The 20,441-nt window shown below is 40.3% G+C and overlaps 1 protein-coding gene across 1 annotated transcript in view; it reads right to left on the reverse strand.

Moving 5' to 3' along the window:
* CFAP74 (cilia and flagella associated protein 74) overlaps window positions 1-20,441 on the reverse strand; it is a 331,535-nt gene that overhangs the window by 136,915 nt on the left and 174,179 nt on the right. Inside the window, 1 exon segment of the mRNA XM_053690359.1 lies at window positions 141-262. Coding sequence (XP_053546334.1) covers window positions 141-262 — 122 coding nt within the window.

The following is a 20,441-nucleotide window of genomic DNA, read 5'->3' on the forward strand; positions in this document are numbered from 1 at the left end:
ATGCTCTATCTGAATCACAAAAGAAAAAAATTGGGTTCAGTGTCCCTTTAAGGACTGGCAACGTACCTGGTTTGTCGCGGTCACTAAGGGGTTAAGAAATGCATTATATTAAATATAGATAAAATATTACGGTTGCATACCTGTTTTTAACAATAACACTGTCCTGATACAATCGATCATATGTACAAATCTTCAGATCAATATTTGAGTTGGGTATATAGACTGGTACATCTATGGCAGTTCCAGTAACTGTTATACAAATCTGAAACAATTAACTAAATGTCACTTCTTTAATTTACATTACCGCAGTCTACAAAAGGATACATTTAATCATATATTAACCACTAATTAAATGTTAGATATAATAATGCACTCAAAGCAAAGATTAGCCTGAGAATAGTATGCAAGTCTATTTTTAAATATTAGTTTAAATAGCAAAGAAATAAGTGTACTTTTTAGTTTCTATAAAGTAATGGCTGTCACCATGTTGAATCTTAGGTTTTCTATTTCTAATCACTTCTGTTGTGGACAATTAAGGGAATATATAAAAGAGTGAGAGTCAGAGTGTATAAACAATGGCTTTGTGGAATATAGAAATGCTAAGTTAATTACTTTATAGATCTAAGTTAAGAGAATCTTAGGGGAATTTGAAAATTGCTGTTAACTTGTAATACCAGTGCACATTAGTGTGTGCTGGTATTACACAGTGGAGCGCAAATATAGCCTTCATGAAAGCAATATTTAGCGCTCCACTTGTAATCTGGCTCTAAGAGTTTAATGACTTTTTAAATTATGACACAATATATTTTATTACAGTTCCACAAAACTACTAACATTTGCAAATGATCAATGCAGTTTTATATTGCTAACATATATGATAACATAACATATTTGGCACCAAATTTTGGCTAGATTAAAATCTGCACGGTATTGTTTGCGCGGGACAACATAAGCAATATTGCGACTGTGCTATCTTGCCAGCATATCACAAGATAAAAAGTATATTTATACCTGAACATATTCATATAGATATATAGGTATAGATATTTAGTTTTAATTTACAAAAAAAAAAAAAAAGATATATAAAAAAAAACATATATAAATAAAACAAAATTTATGCTTACCCAATAAATTTCTTTCTTTCCGGACATGGAGAGTCCACAACATCATTCCAATTACTAGTGGGATATTCAACTCCTGGCCAGCAGGAGGAGGCAAAGAGCACCCCAGCAAAGCTGTTAAGTGTAACTACCTTACCCATAACCCCCAGTCATTCAGTCGAAGGAAATGGAAAAAAGAAGAAACACAAGGTTGAAAAAGGTGCCTGAGGTTTACTCAAAAAAACTGCTGAATTATAATTTAAAAGAGTGCGGGGTCGTGGACTCTTCATGTCCGGAAAGAAAAAAATGTATCATATAAGCATACATTTTGTTTTCTTTCCTAAGACATGGAGTGTCCACAACGTCATTCCAATTACTAGTGGGAACCAATACCCAAGCTAGAGGACAAGGAATGAATAGGGAGGGAGAAAAAAGGCAGGAGGGCTTAAACAGAAGATACCACCACTTGAAGAAACTTTCTCCCAAAAGAAGCCTCAGCCGATGCAAAAGTATCAAAATTTTAGAATTTGGAAAAAGTATGCAAAGAAGACCATGTTGCCGCAATACAAACCTGTTCCACGGAAACTTTATTTTTGAAAGCCCAAGAACAGGAGACAGCCCAGTGGAATGAGCCATAATTCTCTCAGGAGGCTGCTGTCCAGCAGTCTCATAAGCAAAATGAATCATACTTCTTAACCAGAGGGAAAGGAAGTGGCCTTCTGACCCTTACGTTTTCCAGAGAAAACAACAAACAGAGCAGAAGATTGCCGAAAATCTTTAGTAGCGTGTAAGTAAAATTTTAGAGCACACACGACATCCAAGTTATGCAGTAGACGTTCCTTATGAGAGGAAGGATTAGGACAAAAAGTAGGAACCACAATTACCTGATTAATGTTTCAATCTGACAATTACCTGATTAATGTTTCAATCCGACACTACCTTAGGGAGAAACACCAATTTAGTACGAAGGACCTCCTTATCTGCATAAAAAATAAGGTACAGGGAATCAAACTGCACAGCTGAAAGTTTAGAAACTCTGCGAGCGGAAGAAATAGCAAGGAGAAACAAAACTTTCCAAGATAACAATCTTATATCAACAACATGCATCGGCTCAAACGGAGCCTGCTGCAGAACTATAAGAACTATGTTAAGGCTCCAAGGAGGAACAAAAGGTTTAAACACAGGCCTAATTCTGACCAGGGCCTGAACAAAAGCTTGAACATCTGGAGAATCTGCCAGACGTTTATGCAAAAGAATAGACAAAGCAGAAATTTGCCCCTTAGATTACTGACTGACAAACCTTTCTCCAGGCCTTCCTGAAGAAACAATAAAATTCAGGGAATCCTCACCCGACTCCAGGAGAAACCTTTAGCTTTGCACCAAAAAAGGTATTTACGCTATACCTTATGGTAAATCCTGCGATTAACTGGTTTACGAGCCTGAAGCATAGTATCAATGACTGCTTCCGAAAACCCACGTCTAGACAGAACTTGTCGTTCAATCTCCAAGCAGTCATCTTCAGAGAATCTAGATTTAAATGGAGGAAAGAACCCTGAATTAGAAGGTCCTTCCTCAGAGGTAACCTCCAAGGTGGAAGAGATGATATCTTCACCAGATCTGCAAACCAGATCCTGCGAGGCCAGGCAGGAGCTATTAGGATCAGACGCTCTCTCCTGCTTTATACGAGCAATAACTCGTGGAAGGAGAGCAAACGGAGGAAATAGGTACACTAGACCGAAATCCCACAAAACCGTCAGGGCATCTATCAGGGCAGCCTGAGGATCTCTTGACCTTGAACCGTACCTTGGAAGCTTGGCGTTCTGACGAGACAGCATCAGATCCAACTCTGGAACCCCCCACATGAGGGTTATCCTGCAGAACACTTCAGGATGGACAGCCCACTGCCCGGGATGCAAAGTCTGTCTGCTCAGAAAATCCGCCTCCCAACTGTCCACTCCTGGAATGTGGATGGCAGATAGAAGACAATCGTAAGCTTCCGCCCACTGCAGAATACGAGTCACCTCCTTCATGGTGGTTGATGTAAGCCACTGAGGTGTTGTTGTCTGACTGAAATCTGATAAATCGGACTAAAGATAACTGGGGCCAAGCTGTCAAAGGATTGAAGATGGCTCTCAACTCCAAGATGTTTATGGGAAGAGAGGACTCTTCCCAAGACCATAGGCCCTGAGCCTTCAGAGAACCCCCAAACAGCTCCCTGACAGGCTGGTGTCCTTAGTCACAATCACCCAGGAAGGTCTCAGGAAGCAAGTTCCCGAGCCAGATTTTCCTGAGAAATCAACCACGAGAGGGAGTCTCTTGTTAAGGGGTCCAGATTTATCCTCTGCGATAAATCTGAATGGTCTCCGTTCTATTGATGGAGCATGCACAGTTGTAATGGTCGCAGATGTAATCGAGCAGAAGGAATGATGTCCATGGAAGCTTCTATCAGACCAATCATCTCCATGCACTGAGCCACTGATGGACGAAAGGCAGACTGGAGGGAAAGACAAGAAGCCAGAAGTTTAGATTTTCTGACGTCCAACAGGAAAATCTTCATAGTCAGAGGATCTATGATTGTCCCTAGGAAAGTCACTCTTGTAGATGGAACTAGAGAACTCTTTGCCAGATTCACTTTCCACCCGTGGGAACGAAGAAAAGATAACAACATTTCTGTATGAGATTTTGCTAGTTGAAAAGATGACGCCGGACCCAAGATGTCGTCTAAATAAGGTGCCACTGCAATTCCCTGAGATCTGATCACTGCCAATAGAGCTCCCAGAACCTTTGATAATACTCTGAGAGCTGTGGCAAGACCAAACGGAAGAGCAATAAACTGGAAATGCTTGTCCAGAAAGCCAAACCTTAGAAACTGGTAATGACCCCTGTGAATGGGAACGTGTAAGTACGCGTCCTTCAGGTCTATGGTCGTCATGAACTGACCTTTATTTGGGCGAGCAAATTCGTCTCCATAGCAACTAGTCGCGGTGGAAGAGTTAGATGTTAAATGTTTTGTGAGCTGATAAGGGAAACGGGATTTTATTGCAAGACAGGAGGCTGAGTTCAGGACCGGAGTGAGGTAAGAATAGAATAGTAGTGTGCAGATACCAGGGTGCCAGCCAACACTTTCAGTTATAGCATTTTGAGTGAGAGAAATATATATCAAAAGGAGTGGAACAGCTAAACCTGAGATTACGCTTGCCAAACAGTTGTATTTACTCACTAACAAGTTATTATAAAAACGTTGTAAACCTGGACACTGAAGTGAAAGCAGTGCCCACTGAACCAATACATATGTAGTGGTGGGGTCTGGGAACTGAGGGGTGAGAAGTTTATATACATGTGTATACTGCTACTTGTAGATAGCAGCACATTCATTCTCTACTTAGAGCAAATGTTTCTGTAATGCTTACTTATAAGCAGTTTACTTTACCATTATAAGAAAGTGAAAATTGAGTATGAATGTGTGAGATGTGCAATGGTGCATAGTGCCCAGAAACTGAAGGGTGACGCGTGTTAGCAGTATCACAATATGGTGTGTGATGTAAGGTGTGAGAGCAGTATCACAATATGGTGTGTGATGTAAGGTGTGAGAGCAGTATCACAATATGGTGTGTGATGTAAGGTGTGAGAGCAGTATCACAATATGGTGTGTGATGTGAGGTGTCAACGGTTTATAAGAAACTATGTGACTGGGGAGTGCAGTGTGAATTGTGAATTAACCTATGATATGTGATGTGAAGTTACTAAACTAAGTATTTCAGAAAAAGAAATACTAACTTAATAGTTGAGAGCAGTGCCTAAGCTCAAATGATTAATTGATAGGATTGTATTAATATATTATATAAGGCCCAGGGGTCTATTTTGGCCTAGGGCAGGCAAACAAGGCACTTGCAGGTTTTAGGGGAGGGAGCGCACTTTTTAAATCTCTCTTTACATACATTCATAACACATACACGCAAACTGCATTACACACGCACTCACACCAAATACACACACAGACCCACTTGAATGTCACGTTACAGTCCAGACTAAAACATATTGTGTAGTAAATCCGAAATTGGGATAATGAAAGTTAAAGTATTTCTTATATTATATCCCATATCAATAATAAATTACTATCAATACTCAACAATGGAAATATGATCTCCAGCATATGTGGAGGGAATCAGTCAAATAAGTAGTATTATGAAGTATATAATTTATTTATATTGGGGGGGGGGGGGTGCTCGCTGTTCATTAAACATAGAAAAAAATAGGAAAAAAGCTAACAGAAAATGGAGCACTCACAAAAAATTGGCATGGGTGGCTACTCAGTGTAGGTAAATGTAATAAAACTTAACATTTATTAATGATTTAGGAATAAAAACTACTATAATAGTAGTAAATAATACTTAGATTAAAAGAAATACACACATAAAGGGTGGCTGTCTAATCCACATAATACCCTATAAATACAATAATTACAAAACTAAATAAATAAGTATTGAGAGCTTGGGCAGAGACATACCAAACAGGGTTCGCAGATTGCACAAAATCTATCTAGTCAAATACCCATAATACAATACAATGTTTAAAAGGGTGTATTGTATTATGGGTATTTGACTTGGACAGACTCATACCGGTCCAGCATTGCACTAGACAGTATAATTATTTGTTGGAGGTCAATCCTCTTTTTGCAGATAGATTTTGTGCAATCTGCGAACCCTGTTCGGTATGTCTTTGCCCAAGCTCTCAATACTTATTTATTTGGTTTTGTAATTATTGTATTTATGGGGTATTATGTGGATTAGACAGCCACCCTTTATGTGTGTATTTCTTTTAATCTAAGTATTATTTACTACTATTATAGTAGTTTTTATTCCTAAATCATTAATAAATGTTAAGTTTTATTACATTTACCTACACTGAGTAGCCACCCATGCCAATTTTTTGTGAGTGCTCCATTTTCTGTTAGCTTTTTTCCTATTTTTCTCTAAAACATATTGTGACCAAAAAGGCCTTAAACCTAGGGAGGGACTCCAGAGGCTGAGACAAGCAGTAGGCTAGTTAAGCTAGCACTCATGGCAGTCTGCAGCAGCGAGGGTAGGAGTAGCTTTTTATATCATAGCTAATGGAAAAAATACTACAATATGAAAACAAATGACAAACATTGGACAAATAATATTTTTTTTTCTCTATTTTTGCTGAAAAAGTTGTATATGATGATTTAAAGCCTAAGGGGCCTATTTATTAATGTGCGAGCGGACATGATCCGATATTGCGGATCATGTCCGACGCACATCGATAAACGCCGCCCCCTGCAGATTCGCAGCAAATCAACTCGATCGTATTGGATTGGGTTGATTTTCGGCGATGTCTGTCCGCCGCCTCAGAGCAGTCGGACAGGTTATGGAGCAGCGGTCTTAAGATGGCTGCTTCATAACTTGTGTTTCTGGCGAGCCTGAAGATTCGCCAGAAAAACGGGGCTTCAAGCTCCATACGGAGCTTGATAAATATGCCCCTAAGATTCTTAGGTTACAAATCATCATACAGGTATACCCCACTTTACAGCGCTTCACTTTACAGCGCTTCGCTAATACAGCGCTTTGTGGAGCTGAAGTTCAACCTCCAAGGATTTTGAAACAGTGCTGTAATCATCGTGAGATTGTGAGAAAAGTGACTGGCACCATTTTGTTTTGTGCAGTTCGCCCTGTTTACAGCATTACAGTGCAATCTGTGTCTCAGTGCTATAGTCTGGCAAATTTTACTACAGTAATAGTCACTATTTTACAGGTACAGCATTTATTGAATAATAATTGAATACTGTGCTGTGCGAGTGTTTAACTAAACATAGCACTATTGCACCCCTAATATGTTAGTTCAAAGTTTTTAAACACACTGACAAGTGAAAAGAAAGCTAAAACTCCCTTGTTTCACTTTAAGGCAGTTTTCACTTTACAGCGGAGCTCCGGTCCCTAACCCGCTGTATGAGCGGGGTATACCTGTATACAACTTTCTCATTGTCCTCTCATTACATTGTGCTTCAGTGTTTATCCTCTTAGGCTTAACCAAAATGTAATGAGAGGACTCAGCAAAATGTTATTTCCAAATGAGATGGAACAGATTGTTTTCTTGCAATTACATCATTTCCAATATATTGTAATAAGTAATGAAATGAAAGGAAGATGGAATAATATTGTATGGAATGTTATTAAAGGAATATAATTCAATATATGTTAAACCATTTTGTATAAATATGGGTAGTTGGCTATGACTTACTCTCAGCTTGTTTTGTTTTATTGGTATTCTTTGTTAAAGAGTAAACCTAGCTTAGGTCTGGAGCAGCAATGCACTACTGGGAGCTAGCTGAACACATCGGAGAGTCAATGACAAAAGGCACATGTGCAGTTACCAATAACCAGCTACTCCCAGCAGTGCATTGATGCTCCCGATATTACTTATGTATGATTATGCTAGCCTGGCTGGTCAGTGGTCACGTCACGGTCCCACAGCCGTGTCATCTGGTCATTCAGATCTAGTGAGCAAAAACATCACCAGTGATGATCATGTCATTTAGATTTTAATTTTAATGGCACACACATATATATATATATATATATATATATATATATATATATATATATATATATATATATATATACATAGCCGTTATTGTAGGTTATAGTGATGTTCTGTGCCAATAGCTGTATGAACGTTATATACAGGGGATATTTAGAGATGTTCAGTGCGCTCCTTGCTTCAGTGATGAAAGGGTGGTTTTATCACCCTTTGAAGGGTATGTTTGTCCAGGGCCCAATCAATATTAAAGACGGCCCTGCCCCTGTCGCGCCGCCGCATCTCACCTGGGCCGGTCCGGACATCGCTGCAACTACCTACAATGCCTGGCTGGACATCAGTGAAAACCAGTGAGGAGTCAAAATAAAATCTCCCTACGCACGTTGCGTAGTACTGCGCCACTTATGTAGATAGATTGTATTTTTAACTCCTCCCGCCTAGCACACTGCTCAGAGGAGAATGCTTCAATTCTAAAGCCAGCAGAGGTTGGTATAGTCTTGGCTTGAAATAGTGAAATTAAAGTATATAAAAAGAATACAATCTTTACAAAAATTCTTATATTTCATTTATTTTCTCCCTTTACCTGTCTTTTTGTAGTAGTTTTCCTAATTCCTTCAGATGGACTTACATCACTGATTGTCTTCCCCCACTCCATCTTCTTTTTTTTTAGGCAGTTCCCTTCATATCTTCAGCACTGACAACAGATGACCGGGCGTCGTTCAGGAGTGGTTACAAAAGTGAAAGATGTTGGACACCCAGACATCTTGTTTACTCATTGTATTATACATCGTGAGCAACTTGCAGCGAAAAGAATGTCTCCAGAACTGCACAAAGTACTCTCTGATGTAATTAAAATTGTAAATGAAATTCGGCACAAAGCACTAAATTCTCGAATATTTAAGGCACTTTGTGAAGAAATGGGCTCTCAATATACTCATCTTCTTCTTCATGCTGAGGTGAGATGGCTGTCAAGGGGCAAAATACTTACCTGCTTGTTCGACCTATGCCAAGAAGTCTAGGTATTCTTCCAGCAGCAAAATAATTTTAAATTACAAGATTTCTTGTCTGACAATGATTGGCTAGCCAAGCTTGCATACCTGGCAGATATTTTTTCACTGTTAAATAAGCTAAACACGTCCTTACAAGGACAGCTTACTGACGTGTTCACACTGCAAGGTAGAATGGATGCATTTCAAAAGAAAATATTGCTGTGGCAAACGTGGTTAGCTGAAGAAGATCTGCAAATGTTCCCGAATCTTGATGAGTATATGAAAGGCGAGGATGTCAACCGACAGGTAATAACCATTGTTGCAAATATGAAAAAACAGAAAAAGGCGCTCCAATGGTGCAGAAGATCACAACAATTGTTGGAAATTGTATCAATACATCACAAAAGCGGCGCAATATGTGGCAGTGCAAGTCAGGCAGGCTGGATAGATCAGAGCCCAACAGCTGGCTCACTCCAAATCATGGATATTCCAATGGTTGCTGCAAAATAAAATGCAAGGAGGGACGGGGACGGGTACTCTAATAGTGCATGAAATCACTACAAAATAGAGAAAAATCCCAAAGACCCTCCAAAGAATATACTCCCAAAAGTGGCGCACTATATTGCAGTGCAAGTCAAACAAGCTGGGTTAATATGAGCCCACCAGCTAACTCACTCAGGCAAACAGGTACCAGATCCACAGTTGAAATAAAAGTACAAAGACATTCACAATTTTAGATAAAAAACAAAATAACCTCTATGCATAGAGGACTATTTATTGAAAAAAATGTATATTTGAAACTTAAATATAATCTGCAACGCGTTTCAAAGTGCTTATGGTACTCTTTCCTCAGGCAGTGAATGATAACAATAACCATTGTTCAACAGCACTTACAGTCGCTCACAGAATCTTTTGGCCGTTATTATCCAAAGGAAGAGGACCCCAGACATGGTAATATGTGGGTAACTGATCCATTTTCTGCAAAAATTGAAGATGGCAATTTAAGCATGAAAGAGTACGAAAGCATGATCGATCTATCATCCGACGACAGTCTCAAAGCTAAATTCCACTTGTCCTCATCAAGACATAATTTTTGGCTCTCTGTAAAAAGTGAGTACCCAGTGCTGAGTGAAAAAGCAATCAAAATTTTGATTCCATTTGCAACAACATATTTGTGTGAAAAGACATTCTTCATCTGTTACGGCAATCAAAAACAAGTACCGCTGTCGGCTTGAAATACAAACGGCTCTCCATGTTGCAGTGACGTCACTGGAGCCAAGAATCAATAAACTTATTTTAAACAAGCAGCAACAAATATCACACTAATAATGTTGTTATAATTAAACAAGTGCATTTCATATTATTACAATGGAACATTATGATCATTATTCTATGAGTTTTGTACCTTTTTTAAAAATAATTAATGTTAGTGGTCCATGGATTCAAATTGTGAGTTTAGTGGTCCCTGAGGTTAGAAAGGTTGGCGATCCCTGCTCTAGAGGGACAGAAACAATAACTCCCAGGGAGAATAGGTCCTTTACACAACTTAAGAAGGCCTCCCTCTTTACCTGGTTTGAGGATAGTCTTGACAGGAGAAATCTGCCCCTTGGAGGGCGAGGCTTGAATCCTATCTTGTAACCCTGGGATACTATGTCCACAGCCCATGGATCTGGGACATCGCGTATCCAAACCTGTTGAAAATGAGAAAGTCTGCCCCCCACCTAATCCAAATTCTTCTTGTCCTGAGGTAGGAAAGATCCCTTTCCACCTGTAATCTCTGAAATGATCTCTGCCAGACCAGGTCCAAACAAAGTCTTGCCCTTATAAGGTAAAGCCAAAAGCTTGGCCTTTGAAGAAACATCAGCTGACCAAGATTTTAACCACAGAGCTCTGCGAGCTAAAACAGTGAAGCTAGAAATCTTAGCTCCCAGTCTAATTACCTGCATGTTGGCATCACAGATAAAGTTATTGGCCAGTTTAAGAGCCTTGATCCTGTCTTGGATCTCCTCTACTGTAGTCTCTTCTGAAATCAGATCAGACAGGGCATAGCACCAATAAGATGCTGCCCCCGCAACTGTGCAATACTTGCTGCAGGTTGCCATTGTAAACCCTGATGGACATACATCTTCTTTAAATAAGCCTCCAGCTTTTTATCCATAGGATCCTTAAAATAACAACTATCCTCTATAGTAATAGTTATCTTAGCTAGAGTAGAAATGGCACCTTCTACCTTAGGAACGGTGTGCCATGAGTCTTGAATAGAGTCAGCAACAGGAAACATCTTCTTAAAAACAGGGGAAGAGGAAAACGGGACCCCTGGTTTATCCCATTCCTGTGCTATAACTTCTGAAATCTTCCTAGGAACAGGAAAAACATTATCCGAAGAAGTAGAATCATAAACTCTATCCAGTTTAGAAGACGTCTTAGGGATGGCAGCAATCGAAGGTTCAGAGTCGTCCAAAGTAGCTAGAACCTCCTTCAGAAGTAACCGAAGATGTTCAAGCTTAAATCTAAAATTAACTTCTTTAGATTCTGAAGATTTTACCGCCAAAGAGTCAGAGTCTGAAATTTCACCTTCAGAAGTATTTTCCTCATCAGACAATTGAGAAAGCTTGGCCAGCGCAGTTTTAGAGGGGTCAGAAGCCTTACTAGCGGTCAAATGTTTAGATTTTCTCTTACGTTTACCCGAAGAAGAAAAAGCTGACAAAGCTGCTGTTACTGCAGAGGTAACCTGAGCGGCAAAATCCCCAGGTAAATAAACACCCCTGGGTGATTGAGATGACACAGAAGGCACAGTATGGGAAACAACTAAGGCTTGGGACGTTTGAGGAGAAAGCTGAGGCATATCACGCACAGCATTATTCTGAGAGACATTTGGCTCAGAAGGAAGTAATTTATCTTTAAACTTTAATGTTTTGGATAAACATGAGGAACAAAATTGCATTGGCAAAACAATTTGAGCCTCTAAACATAATAAGCATTTATCAATAGACATGGATTGGTCTAACTCTAAATCCATTTTAAAGATTCAACAGATTAAAATATGGAAAAATAATAAATCTGACAAAAAATTTATTAGAAAGTTTATAAATTTGAGAGCAAAAAAGAAATCTTCAAAGAAACCCTTCAGATTGCCTGAAGCTCCTACCAGACAGGAATTGACACCCCTACTAGTCAGGAAAAGAAATCTGTCTGCAAGGATCTTCTCCTCCTATTCAGACAACGGTCCGCTTAGTATCCAACAGAGCCCTGCAATACGATGCACCTCAGCGCAAAGACAAAAACTCACGAAGCTCCGCTCCGATAAACTGGAAGTGTGGGCGTCACGTGAGCGGAGAGAAAAACTAACTGCGCCACTACAAAAGGGTGCGAAAAAAGAAACTTAACTGATAACCATTACAAAAATAAACCTCATGTGCAAACCAATCCACCATTAAGGAATAAGCCTCTCAAACAAATTCTGTCCACTATGAAAGTACACTAACAAAGTGCCCTGTTAACTGCGCCACTTATTCTCTAATAAAGAGCTCCAATCCATTTACAGAGTTCCTTTAGCCAAATTAACATAAGATATCCTTAACAATAAAGATATTTAGCTCCCAAGCAGTCTGCCATAGCCAAAAACATAATTTATGCTTACCTGATAAATTTATTTCTCTTGTAGTGTATCCAGTCCACGGATCATCCATTACTTGTGGGATATTCTCCTCCCCAACAGGACGTTGCAAGAGGATCACCCACAGCAGAGCTGCTATATAGCTCCTCCCCTCACTGTCATATCCAGTCATTCGACCGAAACAAACCGAGAAAGGAGAAACCATAGGGTGCAGTGGTGACTGAAATTTGATTAAAATTTAGACCTGCCTTAAAAGGACAGGGCGGGCCGTGGACTGGATACACTACAAGAGAAATAAATTTATCAGGTAAGCATAAATTATGTTTTCTCTTGTTAAGTGTATCCAGTCCACGGATCATCCATTACTTGTGGGATACCAATACCAAAGCTAAAGTACACGGATGATGGGAGGGACAAGGCAGGAACTCAAACGGAAGGAACCACTGCCTGTAGAACCTTTCTCCCAAAAACAGCCTCCGAAGAAGCAAAAGTATCAAATTTGAAAAGGTATGAAGCAAAGACCAAGTCGCAGCCTTGCAAATCTGTTCAACAGAGGCCTCATTTTTAAAGGCCCAGGTGGAAGCCACAGCTCTAGTAGAATGAGCTGTAATTCTTTCAGGGGGCTGCTGTCCAGCAGTCTCATACGCTAAACGGATTATACTCCGAAGCCAAAAAGACAGAGAGGTTGCCGAGGCCTTTTGACCTCTCCTCTGTCCAGAGTAAACAACAAACAGGTTAGATGTTTGACGAAAATCTTTAGTAGCCTGCAAGTAAAACTTCAATGCACGGACTACGTCTAGATTATGCAAAAGATGTTCCTTCTTTGAAGAAGGATTAGGACATAATGACGGAACAACAATCTCTTGATTAATATTCTTGTTAGAAACCACCTTAGGTAAAAACCCAGGTTTTGTACGCAGAACTACTTTATCTGAATGAAAGATCAGATAAGGAGAATCACAATGTAAGGCAGATAACTCCAAGACTCTTCGAGCCGAGGAAATAGCCATCAGAAAAATAACTTTCCATGATAGAAGTTTGATATCAATAGAATGAAGGGGTTCAAACGGAACTCCTTGAAGAACTTTAAGAACTAAGTTTAAGCTCCATGGGGGAGCAACAGGTTTAAACACAGGCTTAATTCTAACTAAAGCCTGACAAAATGCCTGAACGTCTGGAACTTCTGCCAGACGCTTGTGTAAAAGAATAGACAGAGCAGAAATCTGCCCTTTTAAAGAACTAGCTGATAATCCTTTATCCAAACCCTCTTGGAGGAAGGACAATATTCTAGGAATCCTAACCCTACTCCATGAGTAATTCTTGGATTCACACCAATGAAGATATTTACGCCATATCTTGTGGTAAATCTTCCTGGTGACAGGCTTTCGTGCCTGTATTAAGGTATCAATTACTGACTCGGAGAAGCCACGCTTTGATAGGATCAAGCGTTCAATCTCCATGCAGTCAGTCTCAGAGAAAGTAGATTTGGATGATTGAAAGGACCTTGTATTAGAAGGTCTTGTCTCAGAGGCAGAGTCCATGGTGGAAAGGATGACATGTCCACTAGGTCTGCATACCAGGTCCTGCGTGGCCACGCAGGCGCTATCAATATCACTGATGCTCTCTCCTGTTTGATTTTGGCAATCAGATGAGGGAGCAGAGGAAACGGTGGAAACACATAAGCCAGGTTGAAGAACCAAGGCGCTGCTAGAGCATCTATCAGTGCCGCTTCTGGGTCCCTGGACCTGGATCAGTAACAAGGAAGCTTGGCGTTCTGGCGAGACGCCATGAGATCCAGTTCTGGTTTGCCCCAACGGAGAACCAATTGAGCAAACACCTCCGGATGGAGTTCCCACTCCCCCGGATGAAAATTCTGACGACTTAGAAAATCCGCCTCCCAGTTCTCTACCCCTGGGATATGGATCACTGACAGGTGGCAAGAGTGAGTCTCTGCCCAGCGAATTATCTTGGAGACTTCTGACATCGCTAGGGAACTCCTGGTCCCCCCTTGATGGTTGATGTAAGCCACAGTCGTGATGTTGTCCGACTGAAATCTGATGAACCTCAGTTTTGCTAACTGAGGCCAAGCCAGAAGAGCATTGAATATTGCTCTTAACTCCAGAATATTTATTGGAAGGAGTTTCTCCTCCTGAGTCCATGAGCCCTGAGCCTTCAGGGAGTTCCAGACTGCACCCCAACCTAGAAGGCTGGCGTCTGTTGTTACAATGGTCCAATCTGGCCTGCGAAAGGTCATACCTTTGGACAGATGGACCCGAGATAACCACCAGAGAAGAGAAGCTCCAGTTTCCTGATCCAGATTTAGTAGAGGGGACAAATCTTTGTAATCCCCATTCCACTGACTGAGCATGCATAATTGCAGCGGTCTGAGATGCAGGCGCGCAAATGGCACTATGTCCATCGCCGCTACCATTAAGCCGATTACGTCCATGCACTGAGCCACCGTGGGGCGCGGAATGGAGTGAAGAACACGGCAAGCATTTAGAAGTTTTGATAACCTGGACTCCGTCAGGTAAATTTTCATTTCTATAGAATCTATCAGAGTCCCTAGGAAGGAAACCCTTGTGAGAGGAGATAGAGAACTTTATTCTTCGTTCACTTTCCACCCATGCGACCTCAGAAATGCGAGAACTATCTCTGTATGAGACTTGGCAATTTGAAAGCTTGACGCCTGTATCAGGATGTCGTCTAGGTAGGGAGCCACCGCTATGCCTCGCCGCCTTAGAACCGCCAGGAGTGAGCCCAGAACCTTTGTAAAAATTCTTGGGGCTGTAGCCAACCCGAATGGGAGAGCTACAAACTGGTAATGCCTGTCTAGAAAGGCAAACCTCAGGAACCGATGATGATTCTTGTGAATCGGAATGTGAAGGTAAGCATCCTTTAAGTCCACTGTGGTCATGTACTGACCCTCTTGGATCATGGATAGGATGGTTCGAATAGTTTCCATCTTGAATGATGGAACTCTGAGGAATTTGTTTAGGATCTTTAAATCCAAAATTGGTCTGAAGGTTCCCTCTTTTTTGGGAACCACAAACAGATTTGAATAAAATCCCTGTCCTTGTTCCGTCCGCGGAACTGGATGGATCACTCCCATTACAAGGAGGTCTTGCACACAGCTTGGGAATGCCTCTTTCTTTATCTGGTTCGCAGATAATCTTGAAAGGTGAAATCTCCCTTGTGGGGGAGAAGCTTTGAAGTCCAGAAGATATCCCTGAGATATGATCTCCAACGCCCAGGGATCCTTGCCCACGCCTGGGCGAAGAGAGAGAGTCTGCCCCCTACTAGATCCGTTGTCGGATAGGGGGCCGCTCCTTCATGCTGTCTTGGAGGCAGCAGCAGGCTTTCTGGCCTGCTTGCCCTTGTTCCAGGACTGGGTAGGTTTCCAGGCCTGCTTAGATTGACCAAAAGTTCCCTCTTGTCTTGTTTTGTAGCAGAGGAAGTTGATGCTGCACCTGCCTTGAAGTTTCGAAAGGCACGAAAGTAGACTGTTTGGCCCTTGATTTGGCCCTGTCCTGAGGAAGGGTATGACCCTTACCTCCAGTAATGTCAGCAATTTCTTTCAAACCAGGCCCGAATAAGGTCTGCCCCTTGAAAGGAATGTTGAGTAATTTAGACTTTGAAGTCACATCAGCTGACCATGATTTAAGCCATAGCGCCCTTCGCGCCTGGATGGCGAATCCGGAATTCTTAGCCGTTAGTTTAGTCAAATGAACAATGGCATCAGAAACAAATGAGTTAGCTAGCTTAAGTGTTCTAAGCTTGTCAATAATTTCAGTCAATGGAGCTGTATGGATGGCCTCTTCCAGGGCCTCAAACCAGAACGCCGCCGCAGCAGTGACAGGCGCAATGCATGCAAGGGGCTGTAAAATAAAACCTTGTTGAATAAACATTTTCTTAAGGTAACCCTCTATTATTTTATCCATTGGATCTGAAAAAGCACAACTGTCCTCAACCGGGATAGTGGTATGCTTTGCTAAAGTAGAAACTGCTCCCTCCACCTTAGGGACTGTCTGCCATAAGTCCCGTGTAGTGGCATCTATTGGAAACATTTTTCTAAATATAGGAGGTGGGGAAAAGGGCACACCGGGTCTATCCCACTCCTTACTAATGATTTCTGTAAGCCTTTTAGGTATTGGAAAAACATCAGTGCTCACCGGCACTCCATAGTATTTATCCAGCCTACACAATTTCTCTGGCACTGCAATTGTGTCACAGTCATTCAGAGCAGCTAATACCTCCCCAAGCAATGTACGGAGGTTCTCAAGCTTAAATTTAAAATTAGAAATCTCTGAATCAGGTCTCCCCGATTCAGAGACGTCACCCACAGACTGAAGCTCTCCGTCCTCAGGTTCTGCATATTGTGACGCAGTATCAGACATGGCTCTTACAGCATCTACGCGCTCTGTATCTCGTCTAACCAAAGAGCTATCGCGCTTACCTCTTATTTCAGGCAATCTGGCTAATACCTGTGACAGGGTATTATTCATGATTGCAGCCATGTCCTGCAAAGTAATCGCTATGGGCATCCCTGATGTACTTGGCGCCATATTAGCGTGCGTCCCTCGAGCGGGAGGCGAAGGGTCCGACACGTGGGGAGAGTTAGTCGGCATAACTTCCCCCTCGACAGACCCCTCTGGTGACAATTCTTTTATAGATAAAGACTGATTTTTACTGTTTAAGGTGAAATCAATACATTTAGTACACATTCTCCTATGGGGCTCCACCATGGCTTTTAAACATAAAGAACAAGTAGTTTCCTCCGTGTCAGACATGTTTGTACAGACTAGCAAGCTTGGAAAACACTTTAAACCAAGTTAACAAGCAATATAAAAAACGTTACTGTGCCTTTAAGAGAAACAAATTTTGCAAAATTTGAAATAACAGTGAAAAAAGGCAGTTACACAAACAAAATTTTTACAGTGTATGTAACAAGTTAGCAGAGCATTGCACCCACTTGCAAATGGATGATTAACCCCTTAATACCAAAAACGGAATAATAAATGACAAAAACGTTTTTAAACACAGTCACAACAACTGCCACAGGTCTACTGTGGTTGTTACCCTCCTCAAACATGACTTTTGAAGCCTTTTGAGCCCTTCAGAGATGTCCTGTATCAAGCAGAAGGAAGCTGAGTGTCTCTGTCTGTAATTTTAGCTGCGCAGAAAAGCTCTAAAATAGGCCCCTCCCACTCATATTACAACAGTGGAAAGCCTCAGGAAACTGTTTCTAGGCAAAATTCAAGCCAGCCATGTGGAGAAAAAACTAGGCCCCAATAAGTTTTGTCACCAAACATAACATGCCAGCAAACGTTTTATATTACACTTTTATAAGAGTATGTATCTCTGTTAATAAGCCTGATACCAGTCGCTATTAAATCACTGCATTTAGGCTTAACTTACATTAATCCGGTATCAGCAGCACTTTTCTAGCAAATTCCATCCCTAGAAATATGTTAACTGCACATACCTTCTTGCAGGGAAACCTGCACGCCATTCCCCCTCTGAAGTTACCTCACTCCTCAGAATATGTGAGAACAGCAATGGATCTTAGTTACTTCTGCTAAGATCATAGAAATCACAGGCAGATTCTTCTTCTAATGCTGCCTTTTATAAAACAGTACACTCCGGTACCATTTAAAAATAACAAACTTTTGATTGAAGTTAAGAAACTAACTATAATACACCACACTCCTCTTACTACATCCATCTTTGTTGAGAGTTGCAAGAGAATGACTGGATATGACAGTGAGGGGAGGAGCTATATACATGCAAACAGGTGTATAATATGTATTAATACTTTCCCCTTCTGGTGAACCGCAGCCGTCCCACAGTTTCTCCCTAGGTCTGTGTGAATAGATCAGGTGTGCTAGCTAGAGGCGCTGGTTCAGCTTGTATCAGTCGTTGGTATCTTCCTTTCCTTCCTCGGTTGTATAACTCTAGGTGCAAAATAGTGGTGCTGAAATATCAGACAATACACCATACAAAGGTGAATATCTACTCACAGTGTATATTGCAGGTTACCGGCTCCTTCCCAATATGAAAAGACAATATCACAGATTCAGTAAAAAAGTTTGTCTTTATTTTGGCTATATAGCAGCTCTGCTGTGGGTGATCCTCTTGCAACGTCCTGTTGGGGAGGAGAATATCCCACAAGTAATGGATGATCCGTGGACTGGATACACTTAACAAGAGAAAACTGTCCTAAGAATCCTTATAATAAAGGATATACTGTATGTCCTAAATTGGATCCAAGAGAGGATTAACCTCTTAAGTGCTGATATCATTCAATACCTAGACGGAAAAGGCACTTACCTGAGATCCAGCTGTAGGACAGATGCTGCTACGTAAGTGTAATAGATATATATAGGACTAGAAGCGCTTATCTCAACCTGAATTATGATTAGCTAAAAAAAAGGAGGATCAATATATTTGCAATAATAGTGCACACTTGAGAACTTAAACAATAGGTCAATATTCTTACTGATGTAATATCTGTTATGTCCGTAAGTTCATAATATGTCAAGTATAACAAGTGTCCTCCAGCGTTACACACTGTCGTTCAGTCTCCTTTCAAACTGCTGCTCACAGAAGGTTGGCTGTTTGTCCTGCAGCCGAAAAGAATGATTCAGAGTAGGGAAGATCTAGAGCGCAAAAAGAAAAGGGAACTGCAATAGTGTGAGATCCAACAACACCATTTATTGACACTATATCAAAACTACTCACAAGATTCCAAAAATATCGAACACATAAAATCAAATCAAGGATAGAGGAGTAATCCGGTGTTTTCGCTCGCGGCTGTTTCCTTTGCCAGACTCGGCGTGTGACGTCACCACCCGATCTTACCGCGAGATCTCGATAGCACCTTTCTCCTCTGTCAGTTCACAACCAAGCATTCAGCGCCTCAACGCGTTTCCCCGCCTCCTCTGGCGGCTTTCTCAAGAGTACTGAATGCTTGCTACAGGCTCCTATTTATACCAATGCAGTAATAGTGCCTCCTACTTTCAAAAAGTGTCTCCTTGCAATAGAAGCTAAATGTCATTGTGCTTTTGTCTTAGCTTCGGGCATTTCTCTTAATGCGGTACAAAATATATCACATTATCAATAAGTAGACAGCCATTAAAACTTCATATATATTGCTTACAATTGCCTTATTCATTATCTAATAAAAAACACCGATTTATAATAATAATAAAACAACACCAATTTATGATAATAATGAAAGTTAAAAAACACTCTTAAATTAAAAACCATTATTTTAGTGATTGACATTGTGCATAAAAACATTCATTGGTATGACAATTAATTTACACCAAAAAAAAAAAAAAAAAAAAAAAAAAAAAAAAAAAATTAATTTTATTAAAAAAGCATTTCAACTGTATGCTTATATGTACACGTCAATCTGATAAATTGATTTCTGGAATTAATTTAAAATCAAAAATTATTTCCATAATTAAAATAGTATTAACAAAAAAATAAATAAATACTGTTGAATGTATTTCATATGAGTTTTCGGATACTATATAAAAGCTGTAATGTCTATATCTACATTCAAACCTTTGGGAGCTAGAGTGCCTAATTTGTGGATCCAAAAGGTTTCCCTCCTTCTCAATTTTAATAGGCGATCACCTCCCATAGGATCTTTAGGAACAATTTCTATCCCCTTAATGGTCAGACTAGAAGGATCACAATTATGTTTTTCTGCGAAATGTCTTGGAACACTATGTTTTAAAAGGGGTTTTTTAATGTTTGCGAAATGCTCACTAAATCTTTTTGATAGAATTCTTTTGGTCCTGCCCACATATTGCAGGCCACACCCACATTCTAATAAATATACTACATACATGCTTTTACAGGTAATGAAATTTTTTACTTTAAATTCATGCCCCGTTGTATTAGATTTGATTATTGATCTCTGTGAACTGATATTCTTGCACATTGGGCAGCGAGATTTATTACATTTATATGTCCCATTCAGTTTCAGAAAGTTTTTTTGGGAATTAGTTTTCAAGTCTGTATTTATTTTATTTACATCTCTCAGTTTACTTGGGGCAACTAAATTCTTTAAATTAGTATTCTTTTTAAAAACCAAGTTAGGTTTACTATCAAGTACTTTATTCAATAACGGATCACTTGTTAACACCGACCAGTACTTAGTACTTATTT

The sequence above is a fragment of the Bombina bombina genome, chromosome 8 (assembly GCF_027579735.1).
Source record: "Bombina bombina isolate aBomBom1 chromosome 8, aBomBom1.pri, whole genome shotgun sequence".
NCBI lineage: Eukaryota > Metazoa > Chordata > Amphibia > Anura > Bombinatoridae > Bombina > Bombina bombina.